Source organism: Macadamia integrifolia, chromosome 12 (assembly GCF_013358625.1).
Source record: "Macadamia integrifolia cultivar HAES 741 chromosome 12, SCU_Mint_v3, whole genome shotgun sequence".
Classification (NCBI taxonomy): domain Eukaryota; kingdom Viridiplantae; phylum Streptophyta; class Magnoliopsida; order Proteales; family Proteaceae; genus Macadamia; species Macadamia integrifolia.
Window position 1 is genome coordinate 29,888,686 of NC_056568.1, and position 20,006 is coordinate 29,908,691.

Consider the following 20,006-nt stretch of genomic DNA (forward strand, 5'->3'; position numbering starts at 1 on the left):
CCCCCCCCCAAAAAAAAAAAAATTCCTAAAATTACCCTCAAACTGAAATAAACTCTAAAATCCAAGTCAAACTAAAAGTGAAAGGATCTCAGCCTAGATCATAGTTATCACGGCGCCAAGGCGAACCAAGGCGGTGGAGAGTTGTCTAAGCACTTAGGCGAGAAGGCGCATGCCTTGAGGCGAACAAGGCGACCAATTGTTATTTTCTATTTTCTAACATTATTTAGTAAGTTATATATACCTTGTATCATAAAAAATAAAGATTAAGTAACATCAATTCATTAAAAATCAACATTTAGCCATATTAAATTATAAAAAATTAACATTAAGTTACATTAAGTTATAAAAACTCAAAATTTAGAGAAATGCTCTGGTTCTATAACAAGTTTGACTGGTCAAATGATATGATTTTTACATGAGATTTTTTCTATCAGTTATAATATAAAACCAACTTTCCAACAAGTCTAAGATTACTTAAATCTAAGTTGTAATGATAAATTTATGCTCCGGTCAAACTTATTTTTAAGTGCGCGAATGCTGTTAAAATCGCCTGAATGAAAATAATTTTATGGATATCAAAACAAAAAATTATTTTACCAGACTTTTGGATTTTAGCAATGTTTTAACATAATAGAATTTATAAAATTTTCATAATTGAGAAAAACTCTAGCATTTAAAAGTTGAAAATCGCCCCTATAACCAAAATCCAGTTTTTCTTCTTGGACTGGGGAGTTGACTTTTTATCCTTTTCAAATTTGATTTTTAAATTATTTTTATTGGATTCAAATAGGGGGTATTTGCTTATTTATGAATAATATCTTAAGTAAAAAAACATTTACTTAAATGATATTTGGCATAAATAAGTGCCAAAACACAAGGCGGTATGCAGTGCAATAAGGGATTGTCGCCTACGCTCCAGGCAAACCGCCTTGACAACTATGGCCTAGATAAAGATAAATGCAAATAACAAATCTAAATAAAATAACTAAAATATCCTACTGGGCCTAAAAACCCAATGAGACCTCTGGTTCATCTGTCTAGATGGTCAGAAGGATCAACCGGTTCAATTATGAATCAGCATCAACATCCCACAATGAAAGAGGACGCATCAGACAGCCACTTCCTCTATTTGCTATTAATTATTCACCCCCCCCCTCCCCATCAGTTAGGAATGTCAATTAGTCATCCAGATCAGTTTCAGTTTCTGGCCTTAATAAGACCCCAACCTAGTAGGGAGACAGATTGATGTATCATCTAATTGGTCTCAAGCTCAAGAGTCCAGACTGGAACCATGAAGAAAACAGTCGGTCCGATCAGTCTCTGTCTGTATTTGGGTATATGTTGGTTGACCGGACCAATCGATTATTTGTGAAACATTAAAACCCAGACCAAGCCTCAGTCTTGGTTAGTAGTTGGCTGGTAAAACACCTAACATCAACTCAAATTGCCTTTCTATAGTGTTCTTTAATACAAAAAACTAAATACTTAAATCATTTTTTTTTTTTTTTATGTGACAACACTGATTGTGTTTCTTTGATCAATTCTACTGCTTCTGCACATCATCAGGGAAAAAAAAGATTGGCCATTAAAAAAGATCTATAAAAGGTATGCACAGTATGTTGGAAAATTCATTTCATATCAAGTGTTTGATTTGTCAACACAATGAATATACACATAGATATCTATTATATACTGGTCAATTAACCATTAAAACAAGTAGATGATTTCTATTTATGCATTTGTTTAATTTCCATGCCTCCTAAATATCCCTAGACATATCTCAACTTTCTGCCATTGACAAGCACACAGAACAGTGGCCTTCCCATATGATCCTTCAATCCTGGTATTAATCATATTTTACTATTCCTTTCATCAATCATTTGCTGGCTTATAGGCCCAATAGCCTGCCTGACAGTAATATATGAACAATTGCAAAATGCCAACGCAAGGTGAACAAGTTCAACTCAAGACCAGCTAATGAAAAAAAAAATGTTATTTTTGGGGGTAGGGGTGGGATTACCTGCCAATATGTTAGGAAAACAACAGACTTGATCATGATAAACTTTGGAACTGGATGGAATGGCCGAAGCAGATCTCTGCATGCCACGTAGAATAATGCCAAGGCATAAAGCGCTGTTGTGTATGAGATTGTATAAATAATGGTGACATATAGATAAGCTTGTTTCGCGCTGAAATTTCCATCTTCATATTTTCCTTTGGCATAGAATATAAATGTAACTGCGACTAAGATGGGCTTCAGAATCACAAACTGTAAACAACCTTGCTTGCACCTCCGTATGAAACGCCTGCACAGGGTAAACAGTCAAGGATATTCCAAGTATAGGGGAATGTCTTGAATACATCATGCATAACAATGAAATAGATAAATTATAGAACTGAAGCAAGAGATACAGATGATGATCGTTAGTACATACCCATCCAATGGTATAGCAGGGAAGCAACATGTCATGAGATACCATGATGGCTTCAGGACTCGACCACTTAAACTTAGCACAACAGCGCCTGGGCCACCCACCCATGCCAGGCATAGAGACAGAAAATTATAAATGACCCAAGCTTCATACCTAGAACAGTTAAAAGGAACATTAGCATATAATGGTTTAAATAGAAGTAAGCATATCACGAGCCAGCCCATCACCCCTGCATAGCTCTGCTAGTTCTGTTGGGCAGAAGTACAGTTTGCAAGAGCCTACTAAACTAGACATACCTTAATGCTACAGAAAGAACCAGAAGATCATTAGAACATGATCCAAAAACTCAATGCCAATATATTCTCCTAGAAAGAGATGCAAAGACTACTAAGGCATGCCTTTTTCAAGTTTAAACAAAACAAACAATGAAAAAGCATTGAAGATGAGGTTGGGCTATGTTGTCAAGAGAACATAAAAGCATGAATGAAAATGCAAGGGAAGTACACTTTCCCATATTTTCCAAATGTTTGCTTGTTGAAAGAACAATTGTATTGAACTTTGCACCAATCCAAAACACAGTAACATTTTGTCAAATAGAATTCTCACCCCTTACTTTTCTCAGTTTCTTGCATTCTCTGGGCACAACCAAGTATCATATAGGAAAATAAATCACTTCCTTTCTCTTCATCTCACTTCCCAACACCCTCCTATATTTCACTTTCTTACACTCATGTTCTTTTGAAACCCAAGCGTAGCATGATCGATAAATTATTTGTATAGCCTTCTATCAAAAGGTAATCTAAAAAGTGTTTAGAAATTGAGCAGGTTTCCCCAAACCTGCCTGAGCCCACAGCCCAGCCTCCACTCCCCCAACCCCCCCCCCCCAAAAAAAGGAAAAGAAAAAGAGAGTTTAGGTTGAATTTTCCAGCCTATGGTCAGACCTGGCTGAAAAATCAAAACCAGAGGTTGGAATGGGTTAGGCTTAGGTTTTTTCCACCCCCTTATTGCTTTCTATCTAGGATGCTCTGCCGGATATCAGTGGAAGGCACATCAGGAATGGAGATCTCGTTGTTTGGGACTGCTTCTATCTCTGGCCAGTTCCTTTCCAAGTCTGCTTGGAATCTTATTCGGGCTCAGGCTCGGGCCCCTATGATTCCTTTGTGCAAAATTGTATGATTCAAGAGGCACATCCCTTGCCACAGCTTCACTGTCTGGCGCCCTTACCCACTCTCTTCCAACGCAATCCTTCCTCGTCGATAGACAGATTCCAACCTCTCCCAATTGTTGCCTATGCTGGAATTCACCCAAAGATGTGGACCATAGCTTTTTCTCTTGCTCCTTCTCCTCGTCTGTCTGAAAAGGGCTGCTAGCCAAATGTTGGCATCAAAGAAGAAGAATCCAGCCCTTTGTTAGAGAAAGAAATTGAGTCGATATGAACTTTGTTGGTAATTCCAACTGTGACTCGACAGATAAGCTTGCTTTTGGCATCGCCATATACCACATTTGAATGGAACTTAACTGATGCAATATTTGGGCACTAGCAGCAGTGCCAAGAGGAACTTGTGAGTTCAAGAATTCCTAGTTTCTCTAGGAATCCAAGTCTCACTGGGAATCCTATTCCCACTCTACTATGGAGTTCTATTAGGTAGAGTTCTAATTCATCCAAAAAAAGTACAGTTCTGTTTTCATTTTCTTTTCCTATTTTGATTATGTTTATGCGTCCTAGTTCAGGCTGGATTAGGAATCTATAAGTCCAGTCCGGTTATGAGTTGATTTAATTTCATTATGTCAAATCCTAATTGGTTTAGGACTCCAAACACAGCTGGAGGTTCTTGAGTCAGTTTAGGAGTTATTTTAAGTCTATTATTGGTCAATTAAAAGGCCCATTTGATTATGTTAAATTGTCTAGGTTCAATGTAACTAGACCTGTGACTTATCTTTATGCTAGATGTAACCCTAATCTCTTATTATAAATAAAGGAGGACTCTGTCATATTAGACGAGCCGTATCATTCTCTTATATTTTTTTATTTCAACTAGGAATCAGAGCCAAAAACCCTAAATAGTTTTTACTGTTCCCTCGCCACCAGTAGGGATCCCACCACCTCCTTTGAGACTTCGGCCTCCCTTGGTCAAGCACGGTTGACTGAACCAAGCCCCACAAATGACCACCTGCCCCTACCACATGATCCGTCGCTGCCCTTCCACCGCTAGCCGCTATCCGTAGCGCCTCCCATCTGCACTGCCACTGCGCCTTGTGCCTGCGTTGCTGGCCCTAGCACTGTCTTGTGTTGCCCCCTGCAGCACCTGCTGCCTACGCCACCCCCTGCCGCCACTGCTGCCGGTGTAGCCCCCTACAGCCCTTGCTGTCGATGTCACCCTCTACAGCCCTCGCTGCCTATGTTACCCTCTGCAACCCTCATTGCCCGCCTGCAACTCTGGTATCGTGCCGCCTGCCTTCAACATCCTGCGCCTCCTTGCAACGTTGTTGCCGCCTCCTATGCCTATGATATGTTGATTGCATATGTGCCTTGGTATGCAATGGTTGCCTGATCCATTTTCGTTGAATCACACCCATCTCTGTTGACCTATTCTCCGACCCTATGGCTGAGGGTGACAAAAACATAGTCATAGTCGAATATGGGATTGGTGAGGCACCTTGTGTTGGGGCTTTTGTCTGTCACCCCACTCTTCAACCAGGTCCCATTATAATCCCTGGTCGCATGTCTGCCGACGGACCATAAGGGATACTCACTTTTCGGGATGTTTAACTAGTGTCGTGCCTTGGTCTCCTGAAGGTCCTACTCTCAACACCTGGTTGGCCATAATGCATTGGCTGTCTTTTTTGCTCAATTCTATGGAGCCTACTATCAACTCTAGCTTTGTTTTGATGAACTCTGCCCAGGAATTTTGGGAGGCTGTCCCAAACTAGCAATTAGGCACAGATTTATGAACTGCGTCGTTAGGTTTGTGAGACGTCTCAATAAGATCTATCTTTGTTTGCCGACTATGACACCTTGAACTCTCTGTGGCAGCAGCTCAACTTTATAACCATGTTCCCATGGTTTGTGTACCAGACACTAAAGCTTTCCACAAGGAATGGAAAATGGAGTGTGTCTATGACTTTCTCACCGGCCTCAATCCAGCATACGATCTGATTCATGTTCAGATACTTGATCGTGAAACGCTTCCTACTTTACTACAGGCCTATAATCTACTATAGCATGATGACCTCCGCCATTCTGTTATGATGTCGACAGGGACTCCACACTCTACTTTGGTCTCTACTCCTGATAGTGTTGACTCCTTTAAATCTACCACACACCAGAGAACCAGTTAAACGAGATTATTGTGGTAAACCCAATCACACTAAGGAGACATGTTGGAATCCAAACGGTCGCCCCAAGGGAGAGGGTAGTGGTGGGAGACGAAGATATACCCAGCCCTAGGCCCATCTCTCCGAGACTGTTGATAGTTTTGTTCTTGGCCTTGCTCCTTCACCAACAGGCCCATCTTCATCTGTGCCTTTTTCCGTGAATCAGCTATAAGCCCTACAACGTCCCAACCCCCTGCACTTGCCTCTCATCTCGCTTAGTCAAGTATTTTCCATGTTTCTACTTCTTCTAGTCCCCCCTCTTGGCTCCTTGATATAACTAACTCATCAGACTTGTTTTGTTCCTACCTCCCTAGCTCTAGTAAGGACAAAGTCCGGGTTGCCGATGGCACCTTATCCCCTATTTCTGGTAAAGGTTCTATTCAATGCTCCCCTGCTATTTCTTTATCTTTTGTTCTTCATGTTCCCAATCTTTGTGCTAACTGCTTTCTATTTACCGTCTCACTGTTGAAATTAAATTGTTGTCTCATTTTATTCCACCCAATGTCTTTTTCAGGATCTGGTGACAAGCACAACGATTGGCCATGGTAGGGTACGAGATAGGTTGTACTATCTAAATCAGCCCCCACTACTGTGCACAGTGCACACCCCTCTATCTGCTCACACTCTTCCAGATGACAGTGTCCTTCAACAAGCGCACCAACGGCATCAACGTCTCAGTCACCCTTCCTTTTGTACTTTACGTTTACTATTTCCAAAGTTAATAAAGCGTTGTAAACATGACACTTTTCATTACGAAACTTGTGAACTTGCTAAACACACCAGAATTTCTTATTATATTTCTTTTAATAAAAGTGAGCATCTTTATTTTGTTATTCAATATGATGTGTGGGGTCCATCTAATGTTGTCAATCGTGAAGGTTTCCAGTGGTTTATTTCATCTATCAACAATTGCACCTGGGTCTTTCTTCTTCGTCGTAAATCTGACGTGTTTCAGTGCTTTCAGACCTTCCTCATTATAATCCAAACCTAGTTCGACGCCAAGGTTTGGGTCCGACATAGTGACAATGGGACTGAATACATTGATGCTAGCTTTCACCAATACCTTGATACTCAGGGGATTGTGTTTCAGACCTCTTGTGTTCGCACTCCAAAACAGAATGGTATTCCCAAGCGAAAGAACCGTCATCTTCTGGATGCACCCGCTCCCTCATGTTTACCATGAATGTTTTGAAGTCTTATTGGGGGGATGTAGTTCTTATTTTTGGATGAATAAAGAAATTTATTACCAAAGGAGAGAAAAATAAACAAAGGGGGGAGGAGGGTACAATTACATCAAAGCAACAAACAAACCAAACCAGCAAACCAATGGGATACATCCAAAATGGGGGCGGGGGAAGGCAGCAATACAAAAAGGGGGGCCATCAAGTTTGGGGGATGGTGTCAATTAGTAAGTTCTAGGAGGCAATGTTATGCCTATTCCTAAGGGATTTGGGTCGGGGCGGGGATGAAGGGATTGGATTTTGGAGGTAACATTAAAAAAGATGGCTTTCCAAATCTTGTCCGGAGATCGAAAGTTGGATGACCATCTACGGATGTTACGTTCCATCCAGAGGTGGTTTATGGTTGTGGAAAAAGCAAGCTTTCCCATGGTGACACAAATGGAGGAGCCCGCAAAGGTCATGTCAATCCAGAATCATTCCTTATCAAAAGGGGGATGCAGTTCTTATTGCTGCCTATCTCATTAACATGGTTCCCTCCAGTGTTCTGGACTTCAAGACTCCAGTTAGTTGTCTCCTAGACCCCTCCCATTTCCCACCTTGGATCTTTGGTTGTGTTTGTTATGCCCACAACTCACCTTCTGTTGCATTTTCCTTGGCTACTACTCTTCCCAGAAGGGCTATAAATGCTACCATCACCCCTCTTGCCAGCTCTTTGTTACCATGGATGTTACTTTCCATGAGTTTGAGCACTATTTTCAGTCACCTCTTGAAGGGGAGAATGTTATGTCCAAGCCTCCTTCAAGTCCATTTGTTGTTGACACTTCACAATATTCATCTTGAGGGGAGCATGTTCGTCTTGAGGGGGAGCCACCTCCCAAGGAAAGTAGTAAAGGGGATTTACTTACATATTTTCGAAGGAAGAAATAGCCCGCAAGCGACCTGCCCCAACTATCAATGATCTTGGATCCATCTCCTGTGTCTCAGTCAAGTAATATAGATCCTCCCATTGTTGTTACTGATATTTCCATTACTATTAGGAAAGGAGTTAGGACATGTACTAAGTATCCTATTTATAACTTTGTTCCCTATGAGTCCCAATCTTTGTCCTACATGGCCTTTGTTTCCACTAAGTTCTCTATTTCCATTCTGCAGGGTAGAAAAGATGCTGACTGATCCTAAGTTGAAAGATGCTATGGTGGAGGAGATGCTACCTCTTCGGAAGAATGGTGCTTGGGAGTTGGTTCATTTTCCAAAGGGAAAGAAGCTTATGGGGTGTAAATAGGTATTTACTATAAAGGCCAGGGCAAATGGCACCATTGAGAGGTACAAGGCCAGATTAGTTGCCAAGGGTTTCACTCAGACCTATGGCATAGATTACCAAGAGACCTTCTCCAATGGCTAAAATGAACTATGTTTGCGCTCTGCTACCAAGTGCTGCCAACCTTGGGTGGAATCTCCAACAGTTAGACGTGAAAAATGCCTTCCTAAATGGTGATTTGGAAAAAGTCTATATGGACATCCCATAAGGTTTTGAGTCACCATCCACCGTCAGGAAAGTATGCTGGTTGCAAAGATCACTTTATGGTCTAAAGCAGTCTCCCCAGGCCTGGTTTGGTTGATTCCTCAAGGCTATGGTACAGTTTGATTACAAGCAAATCTAGGCCAATCACACTTTATTTGTCAGGCGTGATAGTGGTAAAGCTACTACCCTTATAGTTTATGTGGATAATACCGTGATCACAGGAAACGATGATGTTGAAATCCAAGATCAAAGCTCAACTTGCAATAGAGTTCAAACTAATGATCTGGGGCCTTCCAAATATTTCCTTGGTATTGAAGTTGCTCAATTTGACTAGGGCATTTTCATCTCATAAAGGGAATATGTCCTAGATCTTCTTAGCGAGACAGGCATGCTTGGGAGTAAACCTGCAGACTCTCCTATTGAGGCTAATCATCATCTTTGCAGTGACAATGGAGATACAGTTGGTCAAGAAAGGTACCACCGACTTGTTGGTAAGCTGATATATCTTTCACATACCCATCCTGAGTAAGCTGATTTATCTTTCACATACCCATCCTGACATTGCATATGCCGTAGGGATTGTGAGTCAATTCCTCCATGCACCATTGTCTACTCATCTTGAAGCAGTGTATCAGATCCTGAGATACTTGAAATCTAGGTACTTTTGTTCTCAACCAACAAAATACCAAACTCGAGGCATTTACTGATGCTGATTGGGTAGGTTCCGTTGATGATCGTCACTCTATTTCTGGTTATTGCACGTTCCTAGGTAGTAACCTTGTTACCTGGAGGAGTAAGAAACAATTTGTGGTCTCGAGGTTCAGTGCGGAGGTGGAATATCGTGCTATGGCTCAAGGGGTTTGCGAGCTTATCTAGCTCAAGGTTCTTCTCAGTGATCTTGGGATTGCTATTGCTAGTCCTATGCGGCTACTCTGTGACAATAACGTTGCTATTAGCATCGCTCATAACCCGGTTCAACATGATCGAACAAAGCATATTGAGATTGACCAACATTTCATCAAGGAGAAGCTGGAACAAGGTTCTATTTGTTACCTCAGAGAATCAGTTAGCTGATGTTTTCACAAAAGGTTTATATTGTAAGGTTTTTCATCCTATATTTTGCAAGTTGGGCATGCGTGATATATGCACCAACTTGAGAGGGATTGTTAAAAGTGTCTAAGTTCAATGTATTTAGACCAGTGACTCACCCTTATGCTAGTTATAACCATAATCTCTTATTATAAATAAATGTGACTTCTGTCATATTAGACAAGCTGAATCATTCTCTTATATCTTTTATTTCAACTGATCACTAGTTGGTTTAGGCTATTTCTAGTCATAGGAGTTATATTTGGAGGTCTATATATACTTTCGTAACCAGCCATTAAGGTATACGGATTTTATTATGAATAAAACAAGGCTTTTTGCTGTTCTTCTGTGCGACTCAGAATTGATTGTTAGGTTCAACTACTCCATTAATGAGAATCCAACACTGCCGGTGGCATTCCAGCCAGGCTGGTCATTTTTTCTTCTTCTGACCCTCTTTTTCATTAGTTAATCTGTGGAAAAGGTCAGTAGCTTCTGGTTCCATTCTGTTTTGTTACTGCACATGCTATGATTCTGGCAGATCTCAATTTCTTGCTTTCACCATTAAGATTTCAGATCTGATTTCAGATTTTACAACAAACTCTATCTGCTCATGGTTTTACTTTCAGAATCCAACATCAGAATATTGGAATCCTAATAACATTATGAATTCTGATATCTTAGATTTGCTTATTTAATATTCAGTTCCTTTACAAACTTTTGCATACTTCTTACTTGGATTACTATTTCATACAATCCGATGTTCCAAAACCCGGCTTGGATTGCTTATGGGCACCCAATCAACAAAACACCAAGTTTAAAAGGCAATGCAGTTTGGTAATTAACAGAAATTTCAAGGGGTGTTAGGCATAGTTGTCAAGGCGTCGCCTAGGCGGCGCCTTGGCGTCCCGGCGGTAAATTATGGGCATGGCAGTACAACGACCATTGTTTTCACACTTGGCGGTCGCCTTGGACTGCTAGGCGACGCCTTGGCGTCGCCATGGACGCCATATCACGTTTTAGTAGTTAGGCGGTCGATTTTTTTTTTTTACTAACAATATTTTATTTATTATATTTTAATTGGGTTTTTTTTTTTTTTACTAACATTTTGTCTATTATGATATGGCCATACGCTGCCACCGTTGAGACCAAACCCTCGGTCGATTTCAAATTTCCAATTAACGCCACAGAGAAAGTCACAAACTCACAAACCCTCGATCGAAGCTCGAGAGTTCGAAGAGACGCAAAACCCTCGACCGCTGCAACATTCTTCTCTTCTCCTTCTCCGGCAGCCACCGGTACGACTTCTGCTCCTCTCCTTCTTCTTCTCCTTCTCCGGCAGCCACCGCTGGTTCTTCTCTTCTCCTTCTCGTTCTCCGGCAGCCACCGCTGCAACTGTTCTCTCCTTCTCCTTCTCCGGCAGCCACCACTGCAACTGTTCTCCTCCTTCTTCTTCTCCGGCAGCCACCGCTGCAACTCTTCTCCTCCTTCTCCTTCTCCTTCTCCTTCTTCGGCAGCCACCGCTGCTCTTTTCCTCCTCTCCTTCTCCGGCGGCCACCGCTGCAACTCTTCTCCTCCTTCTCCTTCTCCGGCAGCCACCGCTGCAACTGTTCTCCTCTTTCTTCTTCTCCGGCAGCCACCGCTGCAACTCTTCTCCTCCTTCTCCTTCTCCGGCAGCCACCGCTGCAAGTCTTCTCCTCCTTCTCCTTCTCCTTCTCCTTCTCCTTCTCCGGCAGCCACCGCTACAACTCTTCTACTCCTTCTCCTTCTCCGGCAGCCACCGTGCAAGTCTTCTCCTCCTTCTCCTTCTCCGGCAGCCACCACTGCAAGTCTGCAACTCTTTTCCTCCTTCTCCTTCTCCGGCAGCCACTGCTGCAACTCTTCTTCTTCTCCTTCTCCGGCAGCAACCAACAGCCGGACTGGTTTTCCGGCAACAACCAACAGTGACATCTTCTTTGCTCCTTCTCCGGCAGCAAGAACGACAACAACCACAATACGATATCGCCTGCGACATCTTCTCCTTCGGCAGCAAGAGCGACAACCAGGTAAGGGCCCCACCTACTAGTAACTTCAAATCTTCAATGTTTATAATATGTTTTCCTCTTTATCTGTATATCTAGTTATCTACTATCTAGAGTTTGATCTTGATCTGAAGATGGGAAATCATATATTTTAGATTGCTGGAAAAAAAAAAATATAAGAACTTGACAATGGTCTTGGTTGTGTATTTGTGTTAAGTGAAATGATTAAGTTGGATTTGTGAGTGTTTGATTGTTTCTTTTTTATGTTATCATGTTAATGTTATTGGTTAACACTTAACATACTTTGTTACTCTGTTTTGTAACTTGTAGGATAGGACTATAGGAGTTCATAATGGATGGTACTGTTGGTGGACCTGGTAGTAGTGGGGGTGATAATATAAGCACGGCTGCATATGATCCATCCAAAGACCCAACCAGGAAGGCCAAATCAAATGACCCTGGGTGGAAGTATGGGTATTGGCCTGACCTGTCAGACAAGAACCTTGTTAAATGCACTCTTTGTGGAAAAAACCTCAAGTGTGGAATTAAAAGGTTAAAGCAACATTTGGTGGGTGGATATGGAGATGTTGCTAAGTGTACCAAGACAACTGTAGCGATTGCTACAGAGATGAATGCAGCTCTTATGCGCAATAAGAAGAAAAGGATGCAAGACATTTTGGATGATGATGATGTTGATGTTGATGTTGGTGCTGGTGTTGGTGCTGGTGTTGGTGCTGATGTTGATATAGAAGTTGAAGGTCAAAGACAGTCGAGTAGGACTCCTTCTTCTACAACCTCTAGACTTATTCCTAGCTCTGGGACATTTGCTAAGAAAAAGAAAGTAGTCATTCAGCCACAAGTAAGGGGCCCCATGGATGCTCATGTTAGACGGACTCCTGAGCAAGTGGTTGCTGAGAGGCATCTTAAAGGTAGTACTCAGACTACTATAGAGAACCGGTTTAGATCAGCGGAAGAAAAAAAGAGAGTTGATAATCACATTGTTGACTGGGTTTATCAGTGTGGTATTCCATTCAATGCTATTAAGTCAAGGAGGTTTGAGGTGATGGTAGAATCTATTGCACAGTACGGGTCAGGATATAAGCCCCCAAGTTATCATGAAGTGAGAGTGCCATTGTTGAAGGCAGCAAAGGATAGAACTGCAGAGATGAAGAATAAATATGAAGAGTATTGGAAGCAGTATGGGTGCACTCTAATGACTGATGGGTGGACGGATAAAAGAGGAAGGCATTTAATTAATTTCCTCGTTAACTGTCCAGAGGGGACTTATTTCATGGAATCTGTTGATGCATCTAGTATATCTCAAACTGCAGAGAAGTTGTTTGAATTGATTGACAACAAAGTTCAAGAAATTGGTGAGGACAATGTTGTGCAAGTTGTGTCAGATAATGCATCGGCTTATAAATTAGCCGGTACAATGCTTATGCAGAAGAGAACAAAGTTGTATTGGACTCCTTGTGCAGCGCATTGCATTGACCTGATGTTGGAGGAAATAGGATTCTTGAATGCTAATAGGACTGTGATAAGTAAGGCAAAAAAAGTAACCAACTTCATCTACAGGCACACACGCATTCTTGATGCAATGAGGGCTAGAACAAATGGGAAGGATCTTGTGAGGACAGCAGCTACTAGATTTGCAACTGCATTTCTGACACTTCAAAGCTTGTTAAAACATAGAGATGACTTGAGACATTTGTTTATTTCTGAAGAATGGACTAGTTCTAATTTGGCAAAGACCGAAGCTGGGAAGAAAGTGGTTGAGACGGTGTTTGCGGTAGCATTTTGGAATGGTGTGGAAAATTGTCTTAGAGCTTCAAAGCCACTTCTTACTGTCTTGAGGATTGTGGATGGTGATGAGAGGCCTTCTATGCCTGAGGTTCAATTTGCCATGGATGAGGCAAAAAAGAAAATAAAAGAAAATTTTGGAGATAAAGAAAGGCAATACAAGAAAGTGTTGGATATTGTTAATAGGCGTTGGGAGATTCAGATGGGGCGTCCTTTGTATGGAGCAGCACTATTTCTTAATCCTGGCAAATTTTTTTCTTATAAGGAAGGTGATGATGGTGGCTACCAAATTATATCTTCTCTACAGCTTGCATTTAATGAAGTCATTGAAAGAATGATACATGAACCAGCTTTACAAGACAAGATAAATACTCAAGCCACTTTGTATAGATATTCTCGAGGTGGTTTTGCCTCGGATATGGCAATTAGATCACGGGCAACCATGAGTCCTAGTAAGTAGAGTTCATTGTTTAATGTTTAGTTATTTTGCTTGTGTGATATATTAAATATCAATCTAACTATTTTTATATATATTTATTTTTTATAGTTACTTGGTGGGGTTCATTTGGAGGTCATGCTTTTGAGCTTTCAAAGATTGCAAGACGTATTCTAGGGCTTTGTTGCTCCTCTTCTGGTTGCGAGCGCAACTGGAGCACATTTGAGTTTGTAAGTAGCTGGGTCTCAAGTCTCTATTTCATATTTTAGACTTTTTATTTTTGGAACAATAACTTTGTTGTTCTCTATTGTTTATGAATTCAGATTCATACCAAGAAGAGGAATAGGCTGGAACATCAACGTTTGAATGATATAGTCTATGTTCAATACAATCGCCGCCTAGAAGAAAGGTTTCAAGAAAGACGTCTCCTCAACAGAAATTATGATCCACTTGTGCTTGATGAACTGGATTGGAGTAGTGAGTGGATGATTGACGAGCAAGTGGATGATGTAGTCCATCCCGATGCTGATCTCACATGGGACGTTGCTGGTAGAGCAATGGGGGCAACAATGGAGGGGCCCAATCGACCCAGGAGAGCTCAATCATCAACCTCTAGAGGAAATTTGTGCTACACACGCCGTGGTAGAGGGAGGGCTGTTGGGGAGTCATCAGAATCAGATGGGGAAGAAGATTTGGAAGAAGAGGATGATGACTTGGATGTCATAGATAACTTTGGTGAAAATGCAAATGCTTCTAGTGGACAACAAAGGAATCTGCCATCTGTTGATTTGTTGGATGATTATGATGATTAAGTTATTTGTGTTTGACTGTTTGAGTGTTTGGATTTTATATATTGTTTAAACTTTAAACTTTGAACTTGGATGATTAGTTAAGTTTTTTTTTTATGTTGAGTTCATTTGCTATCAAGCTTTATTGCTTCAGTAAGTCACTAATAGCTTAACAGGTTAGCCACTTATCTCATCATTTGATCTAATGATTCTATTTTTTGGTTTCCAAATATATATTTCTCATTCTGTCATTCATATATGATATATTGACATATATACCTTTTACTTTGTTCAGGTTGCTCACTCACTTCCAATCATTACTTTCAAGCTTCAATCACAGGTTAGCCTTTTACTTTTTACTTTTGTGTGATGTACATGTTGATTTTTTACTTTCAAGCTTCATTTTCCCCTATATTTAGTAATCAAAAGAATGCTCCTTGATTGTTTGTCGCTATGCCACACGTGACAACTATGTTGATGAGTGATGAATTGATGTATAACTGTATAAGTCAATAATTTATGTTGATTTTTGATGACATGATATGGCTATGTTGATTTTTTTGATGATTTGATGTTACTTAATGTTTGTTTTATATGTTATAGGGTATATATTCTAGGCTTGTAGCATGCTAAATAACTTTAAAAAATAGGAAAAATAAAAAAGTAGCATATTAAATAATTTTAGAAAATAGAAAAAATAAAAAATGACACACGGGCGATTTGACCGCCATGGCAACGCCAAAATGGGCGATTAATCGCCAAATCGATTAGCCACCGCTCCACCGCCTTGGATCGATTTGACGCCCTGACAACTATGGTGTTAGGTAGACTTAGTGGGCCAAAGACAAAAGGAACTAGTATTTACTGTCCAGGGGCAAATTTGGAAGGGTATGTATATGTGGACAAAATAGGATAAAGGAAGATTGATGTAGATCGAAGCTTGAAGAAGAAGAGTAAAACAAGCCAGAAAACACTGTTCACGTGAACAATAAATTGGGTCAATATCTTCTATTTTACTTTCCTATTTAGTTTACTTTAGTTAGTTTCCTATTTTGTTAGTCAAAGAAGTTTCTATTTTGTAATATAGATTAGTTTCCTTTTTGCAATTAGTTGTTAGTTTCTAATTTTGTTAAACTTGGTTAGCAAGTCAGACACAAATTAGAAAGCTTTATTTCAATCTATTAGTTCCCCTTTTTGTTATTTCTTTGTGTCCAAGTTTTGTAAGGCTATTTAAAGCCCATTGATTATAATGAAAAAAATATTTGAGTTAAACAAAAAAAGACGGCTTATGCTATTGTGCTGTGGGATGCAGTTGGGTGAGATGCCCATTCCCCAATTCTTCTTCCCCCTTCTCAACCCCACCATTGAATTCTCTTTCTTTTCTTATATTCCTTTCATTTGTTTGCAGCGAGAGAGTGTTTGAGTAATCAAAGCAAGTTTGTTGAAGCCTATAAGCACAATCGAGAGACTACTTTGAAGGCCTATAGCTGCTGTTCTACAGAACTTCCATAAAGTTTCCTTTTTCATTCTTCGAGCATAACTTCCCAACCAGCCATCAGTTGAGACTCATCTTTTGAAGGATAGTTGGGCGTCACACGAGAGATCTTTGCTCCAAATTTGAGGGTCATCGGAGACTGAAATCTCAAGATATCAAAAGATGTCAAAAGTTTCCTAATTCATGTCAACAACATAACTCTCAATTTAGCCATCAGAATTGTCTCATCTTTTGAGGGTTTGTTGACCCATATAGGACCTCCATCAACTCCAAGTTTCAGCTCCATCTGAGCCATGGTTTGTGAGTAATTGATATCTTCTCTATTCATCCAGAACTTCAGATCCTGATTGGGATTAGGATTACTTGTGATTTTAGTCTTATATTAATTGGTATCAGACCCTTCCATGGCTAGCATAGACGATCTTTATAAGGAGGTGATGAAATTATCAAACCGTATGACTTCTCTTGAGAAAAAGTTTGACGCCGAGTTTGGTCTCTTCTACCTTCCACCTCCAAAGAATGCTACCAAGACAAAAAAAAAAAAAAATTTGGAGGTACAACAGGAAATAAATAGTCCTCCCAAAGAGGTATATGTTGAGGGATTCAAAGCAGAGACAACCAAGTTGACTGTAGACGACCACCAAGAACCGATGAGATCGACGTTGCACCAGAGTTTGAAGAGATCAAGAACATGCCAGATGAAATTTCCATGGATATAATGTTCAATGACAAATCCGATTTTAAACTCGATCAGGTTGAGTTTATCGCCGCCTGAATTTTTCGAAGAGGGAGAGCCACAACTCCAAGACTTTGTTCCAAACACCCTTGAGCTACTGGAGTATTGTTTTGGGATGAAACTAGATATGCACCATACCAAGATTGTCCTTAAACTATAAAAAACTCGAGGTTGAGTTTTTTTTTTTAAGACGGGGTGAGTTGATGTAGATTAAAGCTTGAAGAAGAAGAGTAAAACAAGAGACAAAGATCACTGTTCACGTGAATAGTAAATTGGGTCAATATCTTCTCTTTTAGTTTACTTTAGTCAGTTTCCTATTTTGTTAGTCAAAGAAGTTTCTACTTTGTAACATAGGTTAGTTTCCTTTTTGTTTGTTAGTTTCTAATTTTGTTAAGCTTGGTTAGCAAGTTAGACACAAATTAGAAAGTCTTATCAGTTCATTAGTTTCCTTTTTTCGTTATTTCTTTGTGTCCAAGTTTTTTAAGGCTATTAAAGCCCATTGATCATAATGAAAAAAAGATGGTTTATGTTGTTGTGTTGTGAGATGCAATTGGGTGAGATGCCTAAACCTGAGGGGTGAGATGCCCATCCCTAATTCTTCTTCCACCTTCTCAACGCCACCATCGAATTCTCTTTCTTTTCTTATTTTCCTTTTCTTTGTTTTCAATGAGAGTTTTGAGTGATCAAAGCAAGTTTGTTGAAGCCTAGAAGCACAATTGAAAGACCAATTTGAAGGCCTATAGCTGTTGTAGAACTTCCATAAAGTTTCCTGTTTCATTCTTCGAGTATAACTTCCCAACCAGCCATCAGTTAAAGTTCATCTTTTGAAGGATGGTTGGGCATCACACAAGGGATCGCTCCAAATTTGACGGTCATCGGAGGCTAAAATCTCAAGATATCGGAAGACGTCAAGAGTTTCCTAATTCATGTCAACAATATAACTCTCAATTCAGCCATCGAAATTGTCTCATCTTTTAAGGGTTTGTTGACCCTTATAGGACTTCCATCTACTTCAAGTTTCAGCTACACATCTGAGCCACGGTTTGTGAGTAATCAATATGTTCTCTATTCAGCCAGAATTTCAGATCCTAGCTAGGATTAGGATTACTTGTGATTCTAGTCTTACATTAAAGTTGTCAAGGATATTAATGAAAACTACAAATAACAATAACTCATCCTAGTTGGAAAACTTATCTACCCAACTATTACTCGAGCAGATATATCCTATGTTGTTGTGGACATCAATCTGTTCATGCAATCCCCAAAGAAAGTTCATTAGGATGCAACTTGTTGTATATTGAGATATCTACAGGGGGAGCCTCAGGAAAGGGGCTCATTTATTGTCCTCATCAGAATGATGATCTAATAAAGTTTTCTGATGCTGATTGGGCTCGTGTTGATGGTGATAGAATATCTACCACATGTTATTGCACATTTGCACTTTTGTGTGGTAACGTAGTCACTTGGAGAAGCAAGAAGCATACAATAGTGGCTAAGTCTACCGATGAGGCTGAATATCAAGCTACGGCTTGACGATGTTTTCTGATACATGACAATCAAGCTGCCATCTATATTGCAAGCAATCTAGTGTTCATGAGAGAACCAAGCATATTGAAGTTGCTTGCCAATTTGTGAGAGGTGCCGTTATGAAGAAATTAATTGCAACTCCATTTTTATCTTGTGCTAATCAGCTCAGTGATATGTTTACCAAGCCTCTATTTGGTCCTACTTTCAAAAAGGATGTTTCAAGCTGGGCATGAGTGACTCATGCTCTAGCTTGAGGGGGTGTTAATAGGTGCAATATGTGTACCATGGGCCCTTATCCACTCTAGGCTCTCTGCCCAACACTGCACCCCTATGCTTGATCTTATCCACAAAAAGCTTCAACTCTGGAATGGTAAGATTCTCCCATACGTGGCATGTCTCATCCTCATCAGATCTATCCTCCAATATTGCTATATCTACTGGTCTGGAATCTTCTTCTCCCCCAATCCACCATCAAATATATTGAATCCCTGATGTGTTTGTTCCTCTGGAAAGGGGGAGAATCTTCTAGATTCCTCCACCCTCTCAGCTTAGCCAAGGTCTGCCTCCCTAAGTAGGAAGAAGATCTGAGATTCAAAGCATCCGGGATCTAAACTCTGCGGGAACCTTAAGCTTATCTGGAAACTTGTTTCCAAGCACAAAAGCATTTGGGTCTCCTAGGTCTACTCCTCGCTCCTTTGCAAAGAATCCCTTTGGACCTTCCCCCCCCCCCCCAAATCCTCACTCCTCTTGGGTTTAGTGCAACATCCTTAGCCTTCACCCATTGGCCATTAGTGCCATTAGAAGCTCGATCTTTGATGGGCTCACCACTTCCTTATGGTTGGACAATTGGCACCCTTCTGGTTCCTCCTATCTAAGATTGGCCAAAGAGCAGTATACTCCTCATGCCTAAGCAGAGATTCCAAGGTTGCTTCCATCATCTCCAATGGGTATTGGTCACCTCCGGTCCCCCCCTCAGCCATTTGGTTGTCCCTCCCCCTATCCCCCCGGGTCACTGTGGCAGAGGCAACAAAGTCTTCTGGTCGCCATCCCTTTTGGGTTCCATTAGCTCCTCCTCAGCTTGGAATTTTATTAATTCTCACAATCCCCTTGCTCCCTGGTAGAAGATTGTCTAGTTTACTGGCCATATTCCCCAACACAGTTTCACCGTCTAGAGAGCTCTCTCCAATTGTCTTCCCACTCAATCCTTTCTGCTCCACTGCCACATTCAGGTTCCTCGTTCCTGCTGTATTTGCTAGAATGGTTTCGAAGACGTAGATCATTGTTCTTCACACGTTTGGAAAAGAGTCCTCAACTCTTTCTGGCCTGGCAGGAGACGTATTCTCCCTCTCCAAAGGGAATGGATTTGGATCGACATGACTTATGGGATCCCTCTATCTGTGACACAAGCTTTTCACGCCACCATTAACCATATTTGGATGGAACGAAACATCCACAAATGGACTTCCAACTCCCACTCCTTTGACATGATTTGGAGAGCCATCTACTTTGAAGTAAGTTCCAAGTTGAAGTTGCTTCCCCCCACCCCACTAGGGACTCCCCAAGGAACAGGCTTATTATTATGGTCTCCTAGGACCTCCCCCCCC

General features: G+C 40.8%; 1 protein-coding gene across 5 annotated transcripts in view; it reads right to left on the bottom strand.

Annotated features, from left to right (window-relative positions):
* LOC122058231 (transmembrane protein 184A-like) overlaps positions 1–20,006 on the bottom strand; it is a 42,788-nt gene that overhangs the window by 2,129 nt on the left and 20,653 nt on the right. For all 5 annotated transcript variants that reach the window (XM_042620815.1, XM_042620814.1, XM_042620817.1 and 2 more), the window contains 2 exons: positions 2,436–2,585; positions 2,021–2,306 (listed from right to left, as the gene is read on the bottom strand). In XM_042620815.1, the coding sequence (XP_042476749.1) occupies positions 2,021–2,306; positions 2,436–2,585 (436 nt within the window). The remainder of the gene's footprint in view (positions 1–2,020; positions 2,307–2,435; positions 2,586–20,006) is intronic.